The sequence below is a fragment of the Ovis canadensis genome, chromosome 22, assembly GCF_042477335.2.
Source record: "Ovis canadensis isolate MfBH-ARS-UI-01 breed Bighorn chromosome 22, ARS-UI_OviCan_v2, whole genome shotgun sequence".
NCBI lineage: Eukaryota > Metazoa > Chordata > Mammalia > Artiodactyla > Bovidae > Ovis > Ovis canadensis.
In genome coordinates, this window is record NC_091266.1 from 33,097,360 (window position 1) to 33,124,517 (window position 27,158).

The 27,158-nt window shown below is 43.7% G+C and overlaps 1 protein-coding gene across 2 annotated transcripts in view; it reads right to left on the minus strand.

Moving 5' to 3' along the window:
- BLNK (B cell linker) overlaps positions 1-18,472 on the minus strand; it is a 78,995-nt gene extending 60,523 nt beyond the window's left edge. The window contains exon 1 of one of the 2 annotated variants that reach the window (XM_069568178.1): positions 18,095-18,472. In XM_069568178.1, the coding sequence (XP_069424279.1) occupies positions 18,095-18,141 (47 nt within the window). In that variant the 5' untranslated portion in view covers positions 18,142-18,472. The remainder of the gene's footprint in view (positions 1-18,094) is intronic. The other variant, XM_069568177.1, reaches the window with a different exon arrangement.
- Between the last annotated feature and the right edge of the window lie 8,686 nt (positions 18,473-27,158).

A 27,158-nucleotide genomic window follows, 5' to 3' on the forward strand; every position in this document is an offset into this window, starting at 1 on the left:
TTATATAAACCAAGTTGAATATTATATTCTCTCCTTTCCTGTTGTTGTAACTTTTTTTTCAAGCTTTTGGGTTAATATCAATAAACTTAGCTATTTACCAACACACTGGAGTAATGTGGTCCTGACTGAACCAGGATCTCATTTAGATCCCATGATGTCTTGAGAGAGGAAAGATAATTGAAAGTTACAAGCAGTTTTTTGTCTTCAAAGAAGAGTTTAGAGGCTTTAGAATCTGGCAGACCGGTGGTTCTCACACTAAACTGTACCAGAATCACCCAGAGTTCCTTGGAAACCCAGAGTTTCACTCCAACCCCTGGGGTTTCTGATCGGGCAGGTCTGTGGCAGGGCTGGAGAATTTGGATTTCCTACAAGTCCCCAGGTGGTGCTGACTCTACCTGCCAGGAGCCCAACCTTTGAGCACAACTGTGATTGTTGTTGCTATGATGATCATATCCTTTTCCACTGCAAACCTTTCAGTTGTGCCAAAGAAAGCAGGCTTGCCGAAAATTAAAATCCTCATTAACCCAAGTGCAGAGTTTCAGACAGAGAAACTGATTGGTCAGTTGGGTAACCCAATCTGGACTCATGCGTTACTAGATGGTCACTTCTTTATGGGACTTGATTTTTCTCTGTGTGAATTTAGACTACCTGGTGCCTGTGTATCTTTGTTTATCTTATAGCCATATGCTTTTTCTTGAACCATAGTTTGCAGCAGCTGCAGAGTGGAGATAAAGGGCCTATGTGCCCCTCATTCTGTGCAATGATCCAAAAGCTACCAGACCCACTCCCAGCAGAGCACCTGGCTGAGATGTTGCCATTCCTAATACGGTGCTCTAACATGGAAGAACATAGAATGTGGTGCTGTTAGGACTAAGACACGGCCTTAGCCCCATCTATGGGGGATGGGCTGCCTCACTGTCGCTCATCCTGCAGACTCTAGTCTAGAAACTGCAAGTGGGGGAAATGAGGATGTGGTAGACAGGTCCTGGGCTCCGGTACCGGGATGCCTCCTGTCTTCTTGGGGCCTCCTGGTTGCTGGTCCCTCGACTACAGGTTGAGTTGACCCCTAGAAGCATTCATTCTCACCACGCAAAGGCGAGCTGGCCCTTGAAGTATTCTCTGGCTGGGAGCAAAGCAGAGAGAGCCTGAGGTAGGGTCCAGGACACTGGGTGAAGCCTTGACTAGTAACAAAAATAAATCATTCTTTGTGATATACTTCCCTTTTCTTATTCCTCAAACTTCAATGAAGTTTTATTACACATTCATAACTCTCTTAGGACTGTGAGGAAATAAGGGATGGGTCTGTGGCCAGGGGTGGAAGGAGCCCAAGAAATCCAGATGGAACCTGGAGGATGCCATCTGCACCAGGATGGCCCCGAGGAGACTGGTGAATGGATCTGGAGATAGGCGAGAGCCAGGGGGAAGATGTGGGACGTACAAGCAGCCTGGGACTCCCAGAATCCCCGGCGCAGGGAGTCTGTAAAAGAGGGATAGGGCTAGTGTAATTTGAATGGCAAAAGACAACCATTTTTCTTTTCTTTTCTGGACTCAGAGGCAAATAGTGGCTGGTTGCATATGTTGCATAGTTTTTAATTTCTGATGATTTCTAGTTGAAAATGTGATATATGCTAAGTCAAAGGATTCAGTCTGAAAAGACTACATAAGGTATGATTCCACCCGGAATATGGAAAAGACAAAACCATAGAGATGGTAAAAAGATTAGTGGTTGTCAGGAGTTCAGGAAGAGGGAAGGAAGGATGAGTAGGTGGAACAGAGGATTTTTAGGACAGTGAAACCATTTTGTATGCTAGGCTGTAGGCAATAGATGGTCACTGTAGAATGAGCTTGGATAGATATTCTCCAGACCGGAAAGTACTCCAGAATTGGTTTTTATTTTTGCTGTTGTTGGTGGTTCTTGGGTGTTTTGTCGTTTGTTTTTTGGTAGTGGCAGGGAGGGTTGACTGAAAATGCTCCCCAGCATGGCTGGCTGGCTTGGAAGGATGGACTGGTGGGATGCAGAACTCTACTAGAACCAGGGTGGGCATGAAGTTCACTGGAAAGGCAGCTGCATATGGCCAGGCCATCAAAGAGTACTCCAAGTAAAGTCAAATTTCATTAATACCTTTCTAATAATTTTTATTAAATATAGATGATTTGAAAGATGGTATCATCTGCAAGAAGTGCTTTCTTTAAAGTTTTGTAGAAAAAACCCAGAAAATATCTTGTTTTTAGCTCCTTAGTGCACTCACAGAGAACCATGAGAAGGCAAGCTTTATGATGTTTTTTTCACTGTTTTTCAAGAAAAGGTGGACTGCAAAGCAACGTTTATCTGAGAAAATCCCTATTTAATCTGGATTTAGGAATGGATTAAAGAAGGCTTCATATTCAAGCAACTCTTCACAAACAAAAAGAACAAGGCAAATCCTTCCTCCTTCTTCATCCCCACATCCTAACCTCAAGCCCAGTTCTGGAGCTTCGTCCTTTCAGTATGCACTGGGCTGGTCCTTCTCCTGCAACCAAGATCCAAGCCTACAGCTTCCCCTTCACACCAGGAAAAAGCTGCCTCTGGCAATGTACCTCTCCAGCCCATGCTCTGAAGGCTTGTCAGGGTCTATTCAGCTCACATTTCTAAAACCCAGCTTTCACCAGGCTGCTCTCTCTTCTAGGGCCTACAGCAGTTCTCCAGTGTCTGTTGAACCAAGCCTGGCTTTTTGTCTTGACCGAGAGTTATTCAGCCTCTCTCTGAACTGTGAATTATCCACATCTACTCGGTTGGGTACTCTTAAGACATCCATCTGCTCTCCTCACAACTGGCCTGGCATCTCCAACTTATATGTTTCTAAGATCAGTTTGGAGTAGAAATCTCTAATGCTTTATTTGGTATACATATAGAGGCAAAAAATAAATCCAGTCTCTTGACTACTTCATACCATGAACAGACTTTTAAAAATGCAGTGATCATCTCTAGGTCTGCTTAGCTGACTTCCTCCTTTTTCAGGAGTTTTAATGATCTCACTTATTGACTCAGGACTTATTTTTAACATGCTACTAGTCATTTTATGGTATATTTTGTTATTAAATTTAATAAGTAAATAATCTGATGTTCTTGAAATTTCCAACTTTAAAAAAAATTTTTTCTCTGACTATTCATCTCCTCTCACTAGTTATATCAATTCATATTTAGACAAATTTTACCCTTCTCTTTACCCTCCTGTTGACTTCTACAGCTACAGCCATTGTGATCTCAGGATGATAGACTATGCCAGTGCCCCAACCCCATCTTTTCTTAAAAAATAACTTTTAATTTTATATTAAAGTATAGTTGATAAACAATTCTGTGCTTGGTTCAGGTGTACAGCAAAGCAGCTCAGCTATACACATGTATCTGCTGCTGCTGCAGAATCACTTCAGTCGTGTCTGACTCTGTGCGACCCCATAGACAGCAGCCCACCAGGCTTCCCCGTCCCTGGGATTTTCCAGGCAAGAGTACTGGAGTGGGGTGCCATTGCCTTCTCGGATACACATGTATCTACTCCCCTTCAAATTCTCCTTCCATTCAGATTGCCACATAATATTGAGCAGAGTTCTCTGTGCTACACAGTAGGTCCCTGCCAGTCATCCACTTTAAATATAGCAGTGTGTACATGTCAATCCCAAGCCCCCCATTTGTCCCCCACCAACCAGTCTCCCCGCCATCACAAGTTCACTCTCCAAGTTTATGAGTCCATTTCTGTTTTGTAAATAATTTCATTTGAATCATTTTTTCTTAGATTCCTCATATAAGCAATATCATATGATATGTCTGTCTCTGTGTCTGACTTCACTCAGTACGGCAATCTCTAGGGCCATCCATGTTGCTGCAAGTGGCATTATTTCATGCTTTCTATGGCTGAGTAACAGTCATTATATATAGGTACCCCATCTTCTCTATCCTTTCCTCCTTGTTCCCCCATCTTGCCTCCTTCCCTTTAGCCTCTCCCCTTCTCTGGGTTCATTTTCCTAAATTGCTCCTTTTATCATGTCACTCCACTCATGGATAGTCATTGATGTCTCCCTGTTTCTTGCAGGATAAGGTACACACTCATTATCTTGGCAATCAAAAGTCTTCAAAATCTGGATACAACTAAACATTTAGGGGCTTCCCTGATGGCTCAGACGGTAAAAAATCTGCCTACAGTGCAGGAGACTCAGGTTCAATCCGTGGGTTGGGAAGATTCCCTGGAGAAAGGAATGGCAACCCACTCCAGTATTTTTGCCTCGAGAATCCCATGGACAGAGGAGCCTGGTGGGCTATAGTCCATGATGTCACAAAAGAGTAGGGCACAATTTAGTGACTAAACAACAACTGACTTGAGGGTGGGGTCTTCCCCTTAAAATTTAATATTATCATTTGTTTTATGCAAGACATGTATTTGTTTTAGTTATTCCACAGTAGTCAGTGAGCAGACCAAGCAAGGCACGTGTGGATTCAGAGCTACTATGATAGAAGCCCTGTCTCTGGTGATGTAGGAGGAAGGCCCCTTCTGCCCCCGTATCACACGACAGAAACATCTGACCTGTGTCAGACCGAAGGGCAGAGAGAGAGAGATGGGGCGGGAGGTGGGGGGTGCGGGGCGGGGGAGCATCTCTAATTCACACAAAATAATTTCCCTTTGGATAATTTCTGTCTCAAAACTGAAGTCTCTGGCTACTGACGGTCATTTTGAAACAGAATGCCGCTTTTGAGTGACTGTTCTGTTTTTTGCATGCAGCAGCCCTTGTCCCCTCACTAGCTTCCCTCCTCCTTCCTGCAGCCTGTCCCAGCTTCCTCCAGGCCGGCCTTCCTGTGGCATTATTGGTGTTATATTTAGATTTGCGAATTCAGCAACCAAAGGCCCTTCCTTCTGGAGAGTGTGTCCATGGTGAAGCTGGCATAGAAGTTTTGGTAAGTCCTTTCCACCATAGGATACCTCAAAATGCTCCTGAGAGTAAGGTCTCCCCCAGCCCCATTCACAGACTCAGATACAAGGCCCAGGAGACCCCAGTGCTGGGCTCAGACCACACAGCTCTGAAACTCCTAGTTTTGCCTGTCATCAAGGTAGTCACAGAAGTCTGATGGTGAGAGAGACTTTAGGAATATCCTAGGTCAACCTCATCTTGGAAGGGAGGACATTAAATTCCAAAGAAATTCTGCCACTGTCCCCAGATTAATTCTGAGGATCCCCCCAGCTCTTTCCCTCACATGCTGCTCCATCCCTTCCGCATGTGGGCCAAATTTCCTGTTCAAGAACCAGCCTGTCCACAGCAGGGATGTGCCCTCCAGTTTATACCTCAGCCCAGAGCCATGCTTACAAGTCCAGGCCCAGAGAGCCAGGCCAGCGGTCAACTGGATAATCAATGGCACTGCGGTGAATGCCCGCACTCACTGAGCATGTATTGTGTGCCAGGTACTTTGCGTGTATCATCTCATCTAGCCCTCACAGCCTGGTGATATAGGTCCTATTGTTATCCCATTTAAAAAATAGCCACATAACATTAAATTTTTGATAACTAGTGTTAAATGAGTGTACAGTCAGTAGTGTATTCACATACACATTGTATATTCACATTGTTGTGATTATCTCAACTTTTATAGTGAGGAAATACTTGCTCAGAGTAGCAACTTGCCCCAGGTCCTACATCTAGTGAACAATAGAGCTGGGATTTGAAATCGGGCCATCCAACTCCAGAACCCATGCTCGCAACCAGCCCTGCATGACGTGTGCTGCCTTGTCTCAGGTTGGCCCCTCGCCAGGGTGGATGGCCAGCTTCAGCATGTGCCCTTTGGGGCACCTTCCTCTCTGTCCCTGGAGAAGGCATCCAGTTCCTCCCCCAGCCAAGGGTGTTTACTGAGGACACGTGCTCCCACTGCTGCCCCGCTACAAGTCTTCCCTGCTCAACTTGTTGCTGGAAGGCTGCGTGGGCTCTGCAGGGCCTGTTTCAGTCTTTAGGGAGGGGCAGAGAAGAAAGAGGAAGGGACAGAAGGCAAGGGGAGGGAGAAACAGAGAGGGCAGTACACGCAGGTGGCAGGAAGGAATAGGGCAAGGGCTCTCAGGTGCAGAACGTGCTCGGAAGTAGAGTGCCTGGGCTCAGCTGCAAGGAGACCTGGGTACCTGTCCCCGTGCGCCCCTCTCATCACCCTAGTCCAAAAGGCCACCTAAGAGTCCTGGAGTGGGGGCATCTGTGCACCTTCTGTGTGAGCATCTCACGGCCTGGGTTGTCTCACTAACCCCCTAGGAACCAGAGAAAGTAATTTGCAAGTTTCTCCAGACACTCTACCATTTCTTTTTTCTCACTGAGATCTGCAAATACTTTGTGGTTGTCTTTGATGTGTCTAGACGGCGGGTCTCGGCTATAAGCAGACAGAAATTGGGCTGACTTGGCACAACCAGGAATAAAGAGGATCCTAGAACCCTGAGTCCTTTCCAAAAAAAAAAACTCCTGGTGCACTTTACCCTATCAGAGGCAGTTAGGCATGAGACACACTGCCCTGCCACGGATGAGACGACAGGAAAGTAGGTTAAATTAGCTGCACAGAGGTCCTGGGAGATTTGTCCCTTGATGTGACAGCAGTAGTGTCAGGCTCTCGGCTCCCTGATTTTAAGGGTCTGTAGGGATGTAGCACTTTCCTTTATCTCTCTGGTGCTGGCTCTCACTCACCCACATAGCGTGGAGGACCTGGGGTAAAGGGAAACTTCTTCCTAGAATATGTGGGAGCAGGTTGTGGAAAGTAAAAAAATTCAAGGAGGCTCTTGGGTTTGGAAGAGCCCCTGGAGCTCATGTTATCTAACCCTGTCACTGTGCCGGGCTCTGATTTGTTTCTTGTTCTAACCAGGTGCTGACAGCTGGAATTTTGTGATGTTTTCAATCTTTCCTCTAACAACATGAAAATTATTGTGTAAAGCAGATGATTCTCAAATTTGTAAGACTGCATGACAAGTAATTCTAATCATTTTTGGAAAATTCTGAAAATGTAATTTTGGAAAAGAGGTGTGTTTGAAGAAAAAATTAACCTTAGTTGGGGGGAAAATTGAAACTTGGCTGTGCCTACATGTTACACCCCACTTGTCTGAGCAATCATTTCTATAACTAAAAACAAAGATATTTTTCTGGGAGTAAATTTTCAAGGAGTGATATTGCAAGAATGGTATTTCTGATACATCAAAAAAAATTTGCCTCAAGCTCATCATTTCTTTGGGATCTGAGTGAAAAAAGTATTGGAAAATATCATATGGAGAGATTGAAGTGGAAGGAAGCATTGTCATTCTTTAAAGTTTACCCTACAGGAACATTTATTAATAATACATATTTTTTGGTGGGGTGGCCACACTGCTCAGCTTGTGGGATCTTCGTTCCCTGATCGGGGAGCTAACCCAGGCCCTTGGCAGTGAGAATGCTGAGTCTCACCACCAGACCATCAGGGAATTCCCCAATAATACATCTAAAAAAAAAAAAGAATGCTTTGACACAGTATCTAATTGGTCAAATGAAATGATCATGGATCCCCATAATATAATATTTTACAGTAAATACACAAAATAATTTTATTACCAAAAATTCCTCATTCAACTATTTCAATATTCAACTTAGTGAATAGTAAGTAAATTTAGTAAATTCACAGTGCTGTGCAGTTACCACCACTATCTCATTGCAGAACAGTTCATCAACCCAAAAGGAAGCCTCAAACCCACTAAGTAGTTACTAGCAATTTTAAAGCAGATGTTTTTCCCCTACTATACTTTTGAGGCACACAAATAGCTTTTGTTTTAATCATGTTAAGAATTGTTTTCATCATTCATCAAATGAATTCGATTCAGTCATCTGGGATTGGTTGGGCAACTATGATAATCTGTTGATAGGATGATAATAGGAAATAAAGTTTTCTGCTGTAAAAAGAGGACTTTGACCTTGAACAGGGTGTAAAGACAATTTAAGAAGCAAAATAGTCACATACATGTAGAGGGCTCGATTTTCCAGTGATTTGCTGGTGGTGGTGGTGTTCAGTTGCTCAGTTGTGTCCTACTCTTTGCAACCCCATGGACTGCAGCAAGACGGACTTTCCTGTCCTTCACCATCTCCTGTAGTTTGCGAAGACCCACGTCTGTTGAGTCACTGTTGCCGTCCAATCATCCTCTGTCGTCCAATCATCTCGTCCTCTGTCGTCCCCTTCTCCTGCCCTCAATCTTTCCCCGTGTCTGGGTCTTTTCCAGTGAGTCTGCTCTTTGCATCAGGTGGCCAAAATATTGGAGCTTCAGCTTCAACATCAGTCCTTCCAATGAATATTCAAGACTGATTTCCTTTAGGATTGATTGGTTTGATCTTCTCACAGTCCAAGGGACTCTCAAGAGTCTTCCCCAGCACAATTAAAAAGCATCAGTTCTTCAGCACTCAGCCTATTTTATGGTCCAACTCTCACACCTGTACATAACTAGTGGAAAAACCATAGCTTTGACTATACAGACCTTTGTCGGCAAAGTGATGTCTCTGCTTTTTAATACACTGTCTAGATTTATCATAGCTTTTCTCCCAAGGAGGAAGTGTTTTAATTTTGTGGTTGTGGTCAACATTTGCAGTGATTTTGGAGCCCAAGGAAATAAAATCTGCCACCGTTTCCACTTTTTCCCTATCTATTTGCTGTGAAGTGATAGGATCAGATGCCATGATTTTAGTTTTTTGAGTGTTGAGTTTTAAGTCAGCTTTTCCACTCACCTTTTATCATGCTCAAAAAGCTCTTTAGGGGTCTTCCTGACCAGAGGTCAAACCCTGTGTGGCAGGCAGATTCTTTACCATCTGAGCCACCAGGGTGTTTTCAATTTGGTATTACATTTGCCATTTTCCTTTTTGAAAGTATTTTTCATGTTTGTATTTGATTCCACTGTAGTTGTGCTAAAACTGACGGTTTCCTTCCTGCCTAGGATTGGGTATGGTCATTAATATGCCAAACATGTTTAAAAGGTTATTCTTCACCCTGCAGCTTTTTACATTGTGAACCAAGTAAAGTTGTAAACAACAGCATAATCAACGAGGGAGGACATTTCTTTCTGCCTTTGAGCTTAGCCCTCTAACCCTGTTGCCCAAGCACCGTAGTTATAGCCTCCCTTGACTTAGGTGTTGTCTCCCTCCTCTGACCTTTCTCACCTTCTTTTCACCACTTTCCTGAACAATGTTCCCTTCTTGCAGCTAACAACCATGGATCGAGCCACATCTGTGTGGGAGACAGATGAGCACAGCTCTCTGCCCCCACGATGAGCTGTTAGATTCCGGCCTGGGTGTTAGTGATGGCAAAGAGCTTAATGCCTGAACCTACTACAGTGATGTTTAATCTTGAGCCAGGACTCTAAGATACTGCTTTATCACAGAAGGATGTCTCTCTAAGGACACAATTGGGGGCAACAGCAGAGCCCAGGCCAGGAGGGATTTGTGGGACATTCTCTGAACCCTTCCTCTCTATTTAATACATTTATGGTTACAACACCCCTATTAGGTTATATGGGCTTCCCAGGTGACTCAGTGGTAAAGAATCCATGTGCCAGTGCTAGAGATATAGCAGACATGGGTTGGATCCCTGGGTTGGGAAGATCCCCTGGAGGAGGAAAGAGCAACCCACTCCAGTATTCTTGCCTGGGAAATCCCATGGACAGAGGAGCCTGGTGAGCTACAGTCCGTGGGTTTGAAAAGATTCAGACATGACTGTGCAACTGAACGAGCATTATGTTATTTATTATTATTCTCATTTTCTGAAAAGCTGAGGCTAAAAAGGATTAAGTAATCTTCTCAGAGACCAAGACCTATGGAGTACAGAGCAAGTCAAACCTAGGTCTGCCTGATTCCAAAATTCAGCAAAAACAAACAAACAAACACTTTTCTGGCGCACTTCTTAAATTATACCACATGGTCCTTTATACTTAGTCTATGCATAAGACCAACTCTGCTCTTTTTAATTATGACTCACTCTCAGATTACATGAACTATTGTGAGAACATTCCTTGAAAAATATATAGTATCATAGGGTACCAAACATGCCTGCGTCAGTGTGAAATTCAAGTTTGGACTTGGAAGCAGGTAATAGCATGAAACACTGACAGCAATATTCTGTAGGGCCTCACTGGGATTTCTGACTAGTAAATTATTTGCTTTTTAATTTAAAAAGAGTCTCAGAAAAACATAGAATACAGACTAAGCTAAAATGTTTTACTAGCCAGTAAATAACACAGAAAAAAAAGAGGTATGCATGGTCTGCTCTTCCTCCCTACTCACAGGCAAGCATGGAGGCATAGTTCTAGACTGGGCTTTGTTAGTGTGAGCTTATATAGGTAACATCACATCATGGGCATTTTACCTGAGGGAGTACAGAGGTGGTTTCTCCGTTTTACCTGCCAAGGAAACCCTTCTGATTTGGAGGCTAGGGAGAGGAGGGGAGGAGGCTTCTCCACCAACGTTTGTCCTGACATATTGCAGGGGGAGCATGTTCAGCCAAGGGGGCTCATGGAACTTGTGACCATCACTGGCTACATAATTTCCAGAGCCCAATGTAAAATGCAAATACAGGGCTCCTAGTTGAGAATCCAAGACTGCAACAGCAGAGCGCTGAAACAAGCATGGGGGCTGTGAGACCGCATGGCGCATGCCTTGAAAACTCAGTGACCTCTGCTGCAGGCTCCCTACACTTCAAGGAGGGTTGAAATCTGGTGGCAATCTAGGATGCCCAGCTAGCCTTCTGGGGGGCAGGGATGCCCTGGGAGTAACAAGCTTCCTTCTCAGGAAAGTGGCAGACAGGGAAGCACTTTCCATCTAGGACATGCAACATGTCCCTAAGCTGGCTTCCATGCTTTGCTGTGGAAATGAGCACTGGAACAGCCATGTTGGACTAAGAGACTACTTCCAGTTTGGGGACCTAGGCCATGATGCTGTAAAAGGGTTGTGAATACACCCAAGTCGAAAATCAGTCTACAGATATACCTGCTGATGGATGACCTTTCAGAAGGGAGATGAGGCAGGACAGGTAGGAGCAGGCAGGTTAGACCGGGAGGAGCAGCTGCAAGGGAGGAGCTGTTGGGAGCAGGCAGTCTCCAACTGTAGCACTAAGTACAGGTGTGGGAAGGAAGACATATGCCTGCCCGCCGAGGGGTGTAGAGCTGAGGATGGGAGTGCATGACACAGAAAGAGGCTCAGCCCATAGCAGGAGGGGTGACTCCCTGAGAGAGGGTGTCCACCGCAGGCCAGGTAACCTGTGTGCCAATGTCAGCTGCTTCCTTGCAATGTGCTAGGGACCCTTAAGGTCAGTGGGACCCGGTAGATAGCAAGCCAGGGTCACATTTCAGGGTTCACAGCTCCTTTGATCTTGAGGCAGGACCTCGATGGGGGCTGGAATTCCACCAACCTGCAGGGGGTACCCATTTCTGGAACAAGGAGTGTGCCATCCTCTTAACCTCTAATTGTGCACTTGGTTCCTGGAGGCTGAGAAAGCCCAGCAAGTACATGGAATGAGAAAACTGAAGCTGTTACAGAGAGCTTAGATATCAACACCTAAAAGAGCAAATAGAGAGCTACAAGGTCATCTTAATGAAGAAGAATGGTTCCAGGTCAGTTGAGATTTAAAGGACCTGGCAAATCCAAATCACAAGGCAAGACATGCAATGTATCTGATGGGGAGGCAGTGGTAGCCCCAGTGACCACTAGCCTATAAAATCAGAGTCTATCTGATATTTATCCTAACTCTCGTGGTTTCCACTCAAGTTGCCCAGTCTACTTGAAGAGGTAGAAACAGAGTATTCCAAGGTTGACCTGATGTCTGGAAATCTTTTCCTGCTTTCATTTCTCTACTTAGGAGAGAATAACATATGCTTTAGTGATTCATGTAGTTCCTGCCATCTAGCTTCGTTTGACACTAAAAATTCTTTTTTCAAAAACAACTCATTGACATACAAACTCAAGAACTTCTGGACTTTCTGCTTGGCAATCACTGACCCAGATCATCCCAGACAGAGGAAAATCAGTCCAGCAAGCAGAGGCCACATCAATGGCAAAGATACGTATTATATATTCTAAACTTTAATACATACTGCACTCTAAGTATATACAAGTGAACCTGTGCTTCTCATTCTACATAAAATTCATTCCACTTGATTTGAATCAGAGTTTTCCAACTATAGCACCATTGACATTTTTGTGCCAGATAATACTTTGCTGTGAGGATTACTCTGCACAGTTCAGAATGTTCAACAGTGTCTCTGGCAGCTACTAACTACACGTGAGCAGCAACCCTACCCCATGTGTGATTGTGAGATACCCCCTGGAGGGCAAAACTGTCCCTGGTGGAGAACCACTCACCTAAGTGGTGCAGCTACGTCTGGGGGAAGGGCAGGGTAAGACAGCTTCTAGTGGGTTTATTAAAAAGCCAAAGAAAAGCCATCCAGTGTTTCAATTTCTCTATAATAAGGCATTACTTAATTTCTTTTTTTTTTCCTTATTCATGTTCTTTAACAAGCCCAGATGCCTTGATGTCATCACAGGAGGGCAATAGTAAGATCTTCTTTGAAAATTCACCAAACAAGTAAATTCTTCACAGAACAGATGAGCTTAATCATCTGTGGGGGAAAACCAAAAGATTATAAATGTGTGCTTAAAACATTTGGGTACCAGCCCAATCTCTTCCTATCCAGTGATGTAAGAGGCAGGGCTGGAATGTGATTGTGGCTCAGTTCTCGGAAACCTAATTAATTGTATCGTAGCCCATTTGGGAACATATTCACGAAGGGGAAGGAACTGTTCAGCCAGGGCACACATTGCTCAGATGATCATTGGATCCAGGAGAGAGGGCGCCTTGAATATGTAGACTCTGGTTTAGTGTTTTCCTGGCAGAGCCGTGCCCAGATGAGAGCAGATGAGAAAGAGTGCCTTGAGGTTTCCTAGCTGATGGTCCTGAAGTCCACAAACACTAAGCAAATTTCTAACGTGGCTCTCATATAGCTTGCCCATGAGAAGAAAGAGATCTGTCTGAGAATTCCATCCATTGGTAGGACACAAGTTAGTCCAGTTGAGCAGGTTCTCAGTAGACATAATGCAGGTGAGCAGTGGGAAGAGAACAAGGAATCATACTTCCTGGAAGTCTATCTTATCTCTGACATTAGATGCTGTGCTTCCTCTGTGCCCTCTCATATCAGCACTGGCCTCTGACCTAAAACTTATAAAGAATGATAAGAGCGATGTCCCAGACACACTTATATTCAGGCTGTGCTCTGTCTACCATGATGAGTCCCTGGGCATCTTCCTGCTCTGCTTGCCACTCCAGTTTAAAGGGGGTTGGATCTACTACCATGAGTAGGAAGAGACATACCAAACAGTCACTTGTGAAGGGTGGGTTGAAGTACTGATTGTTGCGTTTACTTTTTCTTTACTCGTTATACTGACCATATGACAAATATTCTGGGTACTTTAGCCCATGTCTTCAGAACACACCTGTGAGGAAGGTATCTCTAGTTTTATTTGACAGTTAAGAAAAGTGAGGCTTAGAGAAGTTGCGTGACATCATCAGGACCCATAGCTAGTAGCTGGCAATTGGAACCCTTCCGTTTTGGGAACTGGTTGCTTTTCCTTCTAAAACATATCATAGCTATCTTCTAGATGATGTATCTGCATGCTGTCTAGTTGAATCCTCTGACCCCAGTGTTCAGAGTTGGACAGTTTTCAAAAAGTTTGTAAGAAAAGTGTTTGAAAGTGTTTTGAAAACTATCTCAAATAAGTTGATCATTCCATCAGGACATAGTTCCTGAAGGTCATGGGATGAAATGGTAGCATCAGAAGATGTAACATTTCAAGTATGGTTTTCATGCCTAAAGGACCACACAGCATCAGAGCTGAGAGGGACCTTGAGAATAATCAAATCCAAACTTCTCATTTTGTAGCTAGGGGACACAAGGGTGATGAAGACCTATCCAGGAAGGGGTGGTAGAAAAAGAAAGAAAAGGGCGTATATGGAAGTATCATGAAATAAAGACTAGAGGGTGTGGTAGGTGAGTGGAAGTACAGAAGGCAGGATGAATCAGACTTAGGGTTAATGGTGACACCATTGACAGAAATAGAGAGGGCCACAGAGGAAGCTGGGGACAGAAAGGTGAAAAGAAGATCAATCCGTTTCTGAAGAAGTGAACTGGAAAAGTTAAGTTACTGGAAACTCCAGCTGAGGATTCCAAGACCTGAGAAGAAAAGTCATGTCCCAGGATCTGTCAAATAGGATCTCCAAGTGAGAGCCTTCGTTGTGAGACCCAGACACCCATGACAGGGCTCTGTCATGCTTGACAGTTTATTAGCCACTTAGATGAAGGCAGAGAAAGGGTGTTCGTCACGTCTACAGTCCATGCAAAGCTGAATGCCACAGATGTCAGAATCAACAGGTAAAATAGCCAAAATAGCTAAAAAGAAGAACTGAAACTGACATGAAATTTATCAAGGATCCATGTAAAGTGCTCTTTTTCTGTTCAGAAAGTCAATTGCACACCTATAGAATTAATAAGAATAACAATAAAGGTACTAAATAACCACCATTTTTCAATTTAATAATTATTGTGTGCCAGGATCGCTCTAACCCTTGCAGCAGCCCTGTGAGATTGGTGCTATTATTATCTCTATCTTTTTAGCTGAAGAAACTGGGACCGGGAAGGTTAAGCACAGTTTCCTGAAGTCACACATATGTTAATTTGACTGAAAAATACCATATTCTTACACCAATAAGATAAGGATTAGGGAGACTTGGCTTATTTATGCCTGTCAAAGACTTTTCGCATTTGTAAAAATAAGTGAATGTGTATTTGTGGGGGCTAGAAAGAAAAATACACAAGCATAGGTGGATGAGTCAAACTCAATGTTTTGTGGCAGCCTGGATGGGAGGGAGTTTGGGGGAGAATGGATACATGTATATGTATGGCTGAGTCCCTTTGCTGTCCACCTGAAACTATCACAACATTGTTAATTGGTTATACTCCAATATAAAAGCAAAAGTTTAAAACAGTATATGTAAAACATAAAAATTCCTTCACAAAGTAGTTTCACTAACTTGAAAGAAATATAATCAGTGTGATTCAGGATTGTAAACGTTGAAACGCTTACCCAGAACAGTAATATTTTTGTGAACAGGAATATTTACTGTGGAAGGATTCAGACATCAGGTCTGAGGTGCTTTTCTGGTGGTATTGTTACCTTATAAAATCCAGGGAAAATCATGGCTGAGAATTTACTAAAAGATTCTGTAAGTTTTTGGATTCCCATGAACAGAGAAACCAACTTCACGTAGTGCCTCAAGGGGAGAAAAAAAAATAAAAACTCTGTGCTCACACATTTCTGTGGTCACATACAATGGAGCCACTTCGCTTTTTTCAACTCTTCAATAGTAGGAACTCAGACTTGACTATTATCCCCAGCTGTCCATCTCAGAAGGTCCATGTGAAACCTTCCCATTCTCCTTCATTTTGAGACTCTCCTCTTTCCTTCCAATCTTTCCTGCCCTCCTTTCCTGGTTGATTCTGCTTTTCTTCCTCCTGGCCACTCCTGCCTCTAATCTCTTTTCAGCCCTAGATCAAGATCATCCCTTTTACACTCTCTCTACCCCAGAAGGACACTCACTCTCTCTCTATTTTTCTGGCTAATAAATTAAGCAAAGTATGTTTAAGTGCTGATAAACTTAAGAATATGGACTCAGCTCTTCACTTATACTGTCATTCAATGCCAAATAATTGCACAGTTGTCAATCTTCCGCAGTGATGTTAACCAGTCAAGACAGAGGGTGCAAACCAAAAAGATCAACAATTCATTTACCTATGCCTGGCCATCCCATCTAATTACAGCAAATATTTTAAATGGTGCTTCAGGTTCATTGTGTTTACAATTTCATTTCTTTGAACAGTTCCACATCAAGAGTGCGCTTTTTATCAGAACCGGTCAATTCTGTAAAAACAACTCAGTAACCAAGTAGGGGCAAAAAGTTACTTCTGCCTGAGCAGATGAATGTAGTATATGACTATCCACAATACAATTTGTTTTCCACCCTCTAATCTATGGTTGTACGTTGTCTGTTGATAGCTCTGTGGCAAAGCTGGACTTTGTCCCTGAGGGAGCAATTATAAAGTGATTTAGGTTCTATTGCCCTCCTCTATTTAAAATCTCATCTGGGTTTAAGTTCTAAAACTTAGTACAGCCCTAGGTTATGGAATATCCCTGAAAAGGACCTTCTACACCTTCTTGTTCCTTTGAGAGAAACCCTCAAAGTTTCTTGGTCATGTCCTTGCTTCCCTCTCCCTGCTCACTGCTCTGCCCCAAGTCCAGGCCAGCAGCATTAGAGGCTTGGGTTACTTAGCCGCCCCCCCCCTCACTGAGCATCCTTGACAACCTCCCTGAAGCCTGTTGGCATGACATCTGTAACAGTGTAAACTCTTCTCCAGCTCTGTGTGGCCAGAGCCCTCACAATCCTTTGTGATATGGCTGCACACTACGTGTCTAACCTCGTCAAGAGCTTCTGGCCCCACATGCCTACTCTACAGCCTCGGCTGGGAAGGAAGTTCTCTCTCACCATCCTACAAACGGACCTACTCAAGGCCAGCTCCAAGCGTCCGGCTCCCCAACTTCTTTTTATCTTACGTGCCTCTCAAAGACTAGCTCTTTATTTATTTTGTTTTATTGAGGTAACATTGGTTTATCACATTATGTAAGTTTCACATTTACAACCTTATATTTCCTACTTCTATATACATCATAGCGTGCTCACTGCCAAAAATGTAGTTTCCATCCGTCACCATACACTTGACTTCTTTCACCCATTTCAGCCCCCACCCTCTCCCCTGCCCCTTCCTTTCTGGTAACCACTACTTGGCTCTCCATATTTATATGTTCATTTGTATTTGGTTTGGTTTGTTCATTTACTTTGACAAAGCCTAGTGCTTGATGCATCTTCTATGTTAAAACGTCTCCGGCTATTCCGATTCATTTCTTACACTCATTGAGTCACTTACCACTTGCACTATTTTATCTGCCCGCTCCCATGATGGTGTAGCAATGTGAGAAAAGGGCAGGACCTTCTTGTCTCCCATTAGGGCCAATCATTCAGCAGCACTTACCAACATGCCCTCAAAGGGACCTACCGCAGCCATGCTGCCTCCTGATTTTAGACCAGCAGTTTGTTTCAAACTATCATTTACCAAGGGCCTACCAGGTATATAACCCATATTGTAACTGTCAAGGACTGTCCCTTGGCCATTCCCAGGCTGATTGCCCTTAAATTCTGTCTCAACAACCCTAATTCTGTAGCTCCTTATCATTTGTGATAACTTCCTTACTACACGTGTCACATCAACCCATGAAAAAATGAAGTTCAAAGGGTAGCTGAAATATAAAACACTCATTGAACACCTAAAAGTTCCCGTGTCCAAAAGTCTTGATATTGTTGCAATGAGACAAAAAGAAAATTTTCAAAATAAAAATTTGGAAAGTCTTTTTCTTTTTTTTCTCATAGCTCAAAGGAGTTTCTTGATTCTTGCCCCTTGGGTCCCTTCTGGTTTATTTATTCTTCCTAAGTGGTTTATTTAATCTTTTTATAGATAATTGTTGCACTGACATGAAGACTGGAAAATAAATCTAATTTCCCTAAAATACTTGTGATATACAGCCACAAAATAAATGAGACAGTAAAACTATAATGAATACAAATCATTACAACAATCCTTAGCATTAAATAGAAATCCACAATGAAAACTTTCAGTACTCAGATTAAATCAAACTTTTTTTTAGAAAAGCTGTGTTTAAAGTCTCCAAGCTGACCACTGGAGAATCTAAGCCCTTGGCTTTTCTTTTTTATTGTCTCTTCAAAACTTTACATTTTAATCCACCACTGGCAAAGTCGGCTAAATTAAGCCCACTTGTTCCTACACATTTCTTTAAAAACACAGTCCACTTCCCTATAGCAATTGACACTCGGCTTTCTTAGAACAAGCAAAGTATCCCAGCATTTCAGTATTTCTGATATGCTGTAAAATCATTGAAAAAAAAAAGGAGAAGAAGAAGGAAAAGTATTGGATGGTAAAAATCTTACCTCAACTTCTGACTGGCGGGGACAGTTATTTTATTAAGCTTATCCATTCTTTTTGTAACTATACAAGTCGCAAATCACTGTCCAGTGGTCACGTCAGCAGTCCCTGGCCGTCCTCGGGAGTAGCATGGTAAGCCTGTGATCTCAAGGGTCCCAGTCACTTGAGCCTGATTTCTGAGAGTGCAGGCTGCTGGCAAACACCTCTGTACTAAGGAGAAGTAAAACTTGCTCGAGCACATAGCCAAGTTTCATGTTTCTAATCATGTGATCTGGGTAGCCAGCCAGCTTGGCTGATTACTCTACATTGTGTAAACTTTAATAGTGAAACCTATTGGACATGCAAATTTCCTTTGAGCTGCTTTCTTCTATAACCAGATTTGTAACCAGGTCAGGGCAAGCTTCTGACTGGTCACTACTTCCTGTTGTCCTGAACACAGATAGCCCTTGTTTTCAGCAGGTATCATGCTGTCCCTTTCCTGGGCTCAAGGAAAAGCAGAATAATCATTTCCATCTGAAAGTCTCTTTGGGACTTCCTGCTCATTTGCCTGAAGTCGTGGATAAGCTTTTCCACTTAAAGGATCATTCTATGAAAATGCATTTTTGTGCAGTTTCTCTTTGCTCTGCTCCCCCACATATTTTAAAATAAATATCAAGTGGTAACAGTTTACTTCAAGAGTTAGAATTTAGTTATCCTGAAGAGCTACGTAAAATGGGAAGACAATTCTCTAGGTACGGTTGTTACGGATAGAGACAGGAGATCTGGGAAAGGGGAGAGGTTGTCCGCTGTACAGGGTGGGCACTTTATCAGGTTGGTGGTGTCAGGAGGTGTGCTGATATCCAGATGTTATCAAACAAAATCAAGATGTACCCCAAAGTCAGCTGAGAACAAATCTTACAACCTCCCAACAAGGCTGTTCTGACATCAGGCCATTGGGAGGTCCCCTGAAGGGCAGGTGCCACTTTCCTCACTGCCTTTGTCGCCTCCTGCCCTCATCTCCTGCTCACTTTCAGCCCCTTACCAGACCCAGTGATGGCCAGACATGGGAGCAGTAAGGGGTACCCTGGAACAGTGGGGGGAAACACACCTGCATGGGCTGAACCCATCCCAAGGGGTCCACTTCCCTCCTGGAAGACTTGACAGTTCTTTTTTTACCTCTTCTGAAACCTTCGAATGTGTCTGTTTGAAGAGCAGGAGGCAGTTTAGTGTCAGGGAGGAAGAAAATAAGAAAGACGTTCCCTTTGTACCTGGACACTCTTCCTTGTCTCCAGTAGGAATGCTCTGCTCATCTTTACAAAGTTGGGATATGTTTCCCACATTTATCCAGGTGACCAGTCCTCTCCTGGGCCTGAAGAACACACAGAAAGGGCCGAGCAGAGCGATCCCTGTTACCTCTCCTGTTATAGACCCAAGGTCTGGCTGAAGATAGAGGGAGAAAAGGGAGGAAGAGGCAAAAATGAGAGAGCTGGAGGAAAAGGGGTGGGGGGGGTGGTGGGAGGGAAGAAGAGGCAGAAGAAGGAAAAAAGAGGAGGAGGATGGTGAGGCAGCGGTGGCAGTGGGAAATGGATGTGGTAGATGGATCCCTTTCCTCCTGTGCTGCTTCTTTGTCCACACAGAGGTTCTGTATTTCTCCAGGTAAATCTTGATTATTCGCATTCGTGTACTGCCTCTGGATTTCTAGCTCAACCTGATGGTCAGGAGCAGAGTCCTCAGGGCTATTGAAGGGTGGGGCCCTTCTGCTCAGCTGAACTATGGAATTCGCCAAGCTAGTAAGAGGGCAGATCATCTTCCACGAGAAAAATATAAATGCTTGATTCATCCAATTGTTTATTTCCCCCAAAATGCAGCTCAGTTTTCTTGCAGTGTATCTCAAAGGAGTTCTGGATCTTCGTGCCTCCTCTCCTCACGGTTCTTAACTGAAACTAGTAGACTAGGAGGGTGAAGGCACGTAGAATGTCATCAGGATCGGGAAAAATGAGCTCCACTGAGTGGGATGGTCATCGTCTTGTTCCTTCTATATTACTGTAAAGTGCACTCCATTGGCTGCTTTGCTCTCAACCAACAACTCTGTTCAGCACCTGGGCTGTCAACTTATTTCCCCAGAGAAGAGGACCAAGGGCAAGAGTTACACTTCTGCTTTTTCTTTTTACGGCCACATGTCTTTCTTCTTTTTACTGTGTCTAGTCTGACATGATAAAAATGAGAGTCTGCTTTTCCAGACTGGACATTTTATCCCATGTGGTATGTAGCGTGATAACCATGATGTTCCAAACTGGCAGGACTGCTGTGCAGCTATAATCAGCTTCCCATGAAGGTCAACGCAAGCATGGAAATGGAAGACACCAAATCTTAGCTGATAACTTGTGAACGGAAGCAGACCACACAACATGGTTTCTTTCCATAGCACGTGGAGATCGACAAAGCATGATAAACACTCAGTCTCGATCTACACAGCACAGTGAACATGAAAATTAATTAATTACTATTAATAGATGAAAATGGATAGTACCAATCTTAAAGAAAATTTGGAACTCCTATACATTGCTGATAAAAATATAAGTAGGCACAATCACTTTAGAAACAGCTTAGTATTAGTTAATACATTTGATGGGATATGTACCAATGACCGGCATGAGGTCATGATATAGCACTGTGTCAGAACACTCAAAGTATACCATGTATGCCAAGGTCATATGCAAGAATTGTCATTGAAACACCCTTTCTAATGGAAAATTAAGCAGCACTGGGAACAACTCAATTGCCCATCAACAGGAAAATGAATAAATTAACTGTGGCATATTCATGCAATTCAATGGTGAAAATGAGTGAACTACAATTGATCAGCATGGATAAATAACAAAAATAATCTGAGCAATAAAGGCAAGTTAGAGAAGATCATACACAATGATTCCAATTATGTTTAGGTCTGTTCGTGTTTGAGCTTGGTCATATCTGACTCTTTGCAACTCCATGGGCTGTAGCCCACCAGGCTCCTCCAAACATGGAATTTTCCTGGCAAGAATACTTGAGTGGGTTGTCATTTCCTACTCCAGGGGATCTTCCCAACCCAGGGATTGAAGCCACATCCCCTGTGTCCTCTACATTGCGGGCGGTTCTTTACCCACTGAGTATATTAAGGTTCAATTCAGTTCAGTTCAGTTGCTCAATTGTGTCCAACTCTTTGCGACTCCTAGGACTGCAGCACACCAGGCTTCCCTGTCCATCACCAACTCCCAGACCTTGCTCAAACTCATGTCAATTGAGTCAGAGATGCCATCACACTATAGTTCAAAAGCAAGCATTCTTCAGCGCTCAGCTTTCTTTATAGTCCAACTCTCCCATCCATACATGACTACTGGAAAAACCATAACTTTGACTAGATGGACCTTTGTTGGCAGAGTAATGTCTCTGCTTTTAAATATGCTGTTTAGGCTGCTCATAGCTTATCTTCCAAGGAGCAAGGTTAAAGACATGTAAAACTAATTAATTACTTAGGACATAAATGGTCAAACCAAGGGAGGGAATGATAAATGTAAAATTCAGGTGAATGGTTACCAGTAGAATCAGAGTGAAGGGATACACAGGACTTCAAAGGCAATGGTAGTGTTCTATTTCTTAAGTTGTGTGGTGGGTCTATAGGTACTTGTTGTAGGTATTAAATAATTAACAAAAATATGTAAATTAACATCTGCTCTAGAGCTATGTGGCAAAGCCAGGACAACCCCCCACCCAAGTCTCAGTTAGCCCTATGAAATGGTGAAGTTTGAGAACAAGAAGACATTATACTGGAGTTTGGGGATGAGACCGACCAGCACTGGTTTCTCTTGGGCTCTTTTCCATGCCTACAAAGGTCCATATATACAAGGTTATGGTTTTTCCAGTAGTTATGTATGAATATGAGAGCTGGACAATAAAAAAAGGCTGAGCATCGAATATTAATGCCTTCCCACTGTGGTGCTGGAGAAGTCTCTTGAGAGTCCCTTGGATGGCATGGAGATCAAATCAGTCAATCCTAAAAGAAATAACCCTGAATATTCATTGGAAGGACTGATACTGAAGCTGAAGCTCCAATACTTTGTTTACCTGATGTGAAGAACTGACTCATTGGAAAAGACCCTAATGCTGAGAAAGGCTGAAGGAAGGAGAAGGGGATGATAGAGGATAAGATGGTTGGGTGGCATCATTGACTCAATGGACATGAGTTTGAGCAAGCTCCAGGAGATGGTGAAGGACAGGGAAGCCTGGCGTGCTGCAGTCCATGGGGTCACAAAGAGTAGGACACGACTGAGAGACTGAACAACAAATTTTCCATGTATCTATTAATGACAACTAACAGCATGCTTCTCGGATGTTTTTTATGTCCCTGTACTATGACACCATTCATTTTACATGTGAAGAAACTGATTCATAGAGAGGTTAAGTAACTGACCCAAAGTTCTACCACTGCTCAGTGTTGGGATTCAATCCTGAGCTTATTGCCATAGTCTAATCTGACAATCACAGAGTTTTGCTGTCACAAGAGAGATCTGTAATTCAGCAGAAGGCTCTGCCCTGACATCGAGGTATCACCTTAACCATGACTTCAGGGGAATCACTTAATCTCCTCAACCTCAACTTCCATTTTTTGTGGATGAGAAAGGGTATTCAAGGAGGATTCAGACTCATTCTGACTTGGCATTTGGATATGGGCCAATGGGCTTCCCTTGTGGCTCAGCTGGTAGAGAATCTGCCCGCAATGCGGGAGACCTGGGTTCGATTCCTGGGTTGGGAAGATCCCCTGGAGAAGGGAAAGGCTACCCACTCCAGTATTCTGGCCTGGAGAATTCCATGGATTATATAGTCCATGAGATCACAAAGAGTCGGACACGACTGAGAGACTTCCAGTTCAGTACAGAAATTGGTTTCCATCCGTGGAAACACTCGTAGCTTCCAGAAGAGGTACCTTTGATGCACTATGCTAGATTGCTTCCCAAAGTAAGGCTAGTTGGTTGTGGCAGTTGACAGAGCCTTGGAAGTAGTCCAAGTCCTCACTGAAACTGGAAGGTCAGCCACGGTTCACTCCCTCTGGTCTGCCACCCACCTGCTAATGGCTTTTCCCCTGCCAGGGCTGGTTTAGGCAAATTGCCAAAGGAAGTAGGCAAGGTGTGGCATTGACATATGCAGTGTGGCTCTTTGCTTCTAATCATAACTATTCCCATGAAGATTAGCCCCACAACTATGAAAGGGGTACTGCTGTGATTCATGATGTGAAGTCTGAGCCTCAGATAGGTGACAACACTTACCTAAGGCCACTCAGTCTTCATGATCCATGAGCCAGGGCCCTTTAACCCCCAAACTATTCATTTTCTTTCCCCTGTGCTGGCCCTCTTTCTTGGGGTGGAGTTGGGGAGGCTGTCATACAGGAACAGTGGCCCTGGTGGCTTTCTGACACCTGCAGGCTTAAGTGGCAGGAGTTTGCCGTTGGTCAGGCCCATGCCTCGTTAGCTGGCCAGTGCCAGTTAAGGGCCCAGATGGAGGAAGATCTGGGAGGAAGTTAGGGAGCCTGGGTAAACCACTGGCAAAAAATAACAGAAGAGGCCAGGTAAAGGCCAAGAGGAAACAGGAAGTGAGGCAGATGCTGCTCATGGCCCATCTGCTCTCCTTTGTGGGGAAGGGGCAAGAAGGGAGGAAGAGGGAAGGAGACAGCACATCTGTGACTTGAACAAATGGGCAAAGGCTCTTTGAAGCTCAGGGCTTTTCTTTCGTGAGACAAATCAGTTCCCTATTTTATCTGTCCAAGAAACTAAATACTCTTTTCAAATATTTATTTGTTTATTTTATTTTTGCCTGTGCTGGGTCTTCGTTGCTGTGTATGGGCTTTCTCTAGTTGTGGCTAGACTCTAGTTTCGTGCATGGGCTTCTCATTGGCACACAGGCTTAGCTGCCTCCCGGCATGTGGAAGCCTCCCAGACCAGGGATAGAACCCATGTTCCCTGCATCAGCAGGCAGATTCTTTACCACTGGACCGCCAGGGACATCCTAAACTCAATATTCTGTATATCAAATTGCCTGGAGGGCAGTATCTGTTTTACGAGGGGAACAACTTAGAGGAAAACAGTCCAATAATCAGTTCTGGTCCTTGGTCAGTTAGAGCATTACAATAGCCTGTTGTTAGGTAACTCCTTGCCCATGTCTCACCTTCACCTTCTCCCTTGCCTTCAGCCCACAGAGCCAGTCTGCCAACAGGACTCTCCTTTGTAATCTTTCCACCTTCACCCTGCTCTCACTCCACCCCACATCCTCACCTGGATCACTCCTCAGCCTCCTGCCTCTTCTCTGTGGCGAGATGCACACCCACTCTCATTCTGGGCTATGTTTCCAACTGCTGACTCTTAAAAAGGATTTCAGAGAGTTTTTCTTTCTTTCAGAACCAAGTATAAATGTCATTCATGCCCTGCCACTGAGTCTCACCTTGGCGATCCATCTTATTCCTGACTAATTCCCTGCACATGACCATCCTTTTGGGCAGACTGGTTCTCAAACATCCACTCTCCTTATCAGTCACATGGACCAGCCACCAGCCAGAAACTGCCATCCAAAGGCAAGGTGGGAGGCAGATATGTGGGGTCCTAGACAGTCAAGAGGTCAGGTCTTCCCTGTTAGTCAGGGCCATGAAGAAACCAGAGAGCAGGCAAGGGTGGAGAGGATTTGTCCAAGGAATGGGTGCATCAGAGAAATAGAAAGCCAAGATAAGGCTCAGAGCCTGCAGGGGTTGAGGTCCTGGACGCCAGGAGAAGTCCTTAATAACAGATGTAGGAACTGTTGATTAGAATTTTCTATTACCTTTTATCTGAAGCTTGACTAGTCTCCCAATCTTCCTACCCAAACAGACTATCTAGATTCAGAGGGCCCCCAATAAAAGCAGACTTGAGCAAATGGGGAGACAATTTATGTTCTTGCATAGAATGACTCAACGTCATGAATGCCATTATGTCCAATTTAATGTATAAGTTTAATGTGATGCCGAGAAAAGTAGCAAGATCCTCTTCTCCAACCATGCCAGAGGCGAGTAGACTCTACAGTTCCTTTGTTTATAAAGACAAGCAAAAGCTGCCAAGACATCTCTGACAAAGATCAAGGGAGTGGAAGGAGACAGACTTTTCAGATTTAAAGCACGCTGTGCGTGCGTCCGTGTATGCTAAGTTGCTTCAGGCAGTCAGTCAGTTCAGTCGCTCAGTTATGTCGACTCTTTGCGACCCCAAGGACTGCAACATGCCAGGCTTCCCTATCCATCACCAACCCCCAAAGCTTACTCAAACTCATGTCCGTCGAGTTGGTGATGCCCTCCAACCATCTCATCCTCTGTTGTCCCCTTCTCCTGCCTTCAATTTTTCCCAGCATCAGGGTATTTTCAGTCATGTCCAACTCTTTTGTGACCCCATGGACTGTAGCCCACCAGGCTCCTCTGTCCGTGGGATTCTCCAGGCAAGAATACTGGAGTGGGTTGCCATGCCCTCCACCAGGGGATCTTCCCTACCCGGGGATCAAGCCTGTGTCCCTTGCATTTCCTGCATTAGCAGGCAGATTCTTTACCACTAGAGCACCTGGGAAGCCCAAAGTATGCTATGAAGCCTCTCTAATAAAAATGGCATGGTATTTCTGCATGACCACTGGAACTAAAGAGAAAGTGTAGACACAAATCAGAAAAATGTAAGGAGATTAATTTTTATGAATGTGGCATACCTAATAGGAGAAATAGACTTTTTAATAAGCAGGGCAATTGCAAAGCCACTTAGGAAAAAGATAAAACTTAGATTTACACCTCAAACCATTTGAAAAACTCCCAATGGATCAGAAATCTAACTATAAATATAAAGCCATACCTGTACCAAAAGAAGACACTGTTAAATTTTCTATAACCATGTCTATGACTTAAAATCCAGAAGCAATCAGAGAAGGATTAATAAATTTAACTAGAAAAGCATAAAGAACTTTTTCATGGGGGAAGAAAGTATTATCAACAATATCAAAAGACAAAGGACAAATTGGGAGTAAAGAATTGCCTCATGGGTCACAGATAAAAGATTAATCTCCCTAAAAGATAAAGACTTACTAAAAATTGAGATGGAAAAAATGTGGGCAAAACCCAAGACCTTAAAAAGCCTTTAGATGGATGAAAAGATGCTTAATCCATCTCCTATTAAGAGGAAGTTTATAACCAGAACATATAGATGTTTACATATCAGATTTTAAAAGTCTGAAAGTCTGATAGGAAGTTCTTAGCAAACAGGTGCTCTTTGCTAATAACATGTTACAGTCCTCATGGAGGGGAACTGGGGATATCTAACTTTAAAACAGATGCATTGACCTTGTAACCCAGCAATCTCAATTTGGGGAGAAGGCAATGGCACCCCACTCCAGTACTCTTGCCTGGAAAATCCTATGGATGGAGGAGCCTGGTAGGCTGCAATCCATGGGATCGTGAAGAGTCAGACACAACTGAGCGACTTCACCTTCACTTTTCACTTTCATGCATTGGAGAAGGAAATGGCACCCCACTCCAGTACTCTTGCCTGGAGGAGCCTGGTAGGCTGCAGTCCATGTGGTCGCAAAGAGTCGGACACGACTGAGCGACTTCACCTTCACTTTTCACTTTCATGCATTGGAGAAGGAAATGGCAACCCACTCCAGTGTTCTTGCCTGGAGAATCCCAGGGATGGGGGAGCCTGGTGGGCTTCCGTCTATGGGGTTGCACAGAGTCTAGACACGACTGAAGCGACTTAGCAGCAGCTCCTGAAGATACACTTTCACATACACATGTGTACAACATCTGCACAGAATCATTTATTTTAGTTTTATTTGCAGCAACCAAAATTGGAAAAACCTAAATGCTTTACAATGGGGGAACTGGTTAAATCAATTTTAGTTCATCCTTACAGCAGAGTTCTGTGAAGCCATAAAAATGGTGTGACCACTGGGATATGATAAGTGGAATAGACAAGGTCAGGACAGTATAAGCTCCTTCTTTTTTAAAAAAGAAGATACAGGAAACACACACACTTATCTTTGCAAGAAAGAAGAAAGAAAGTG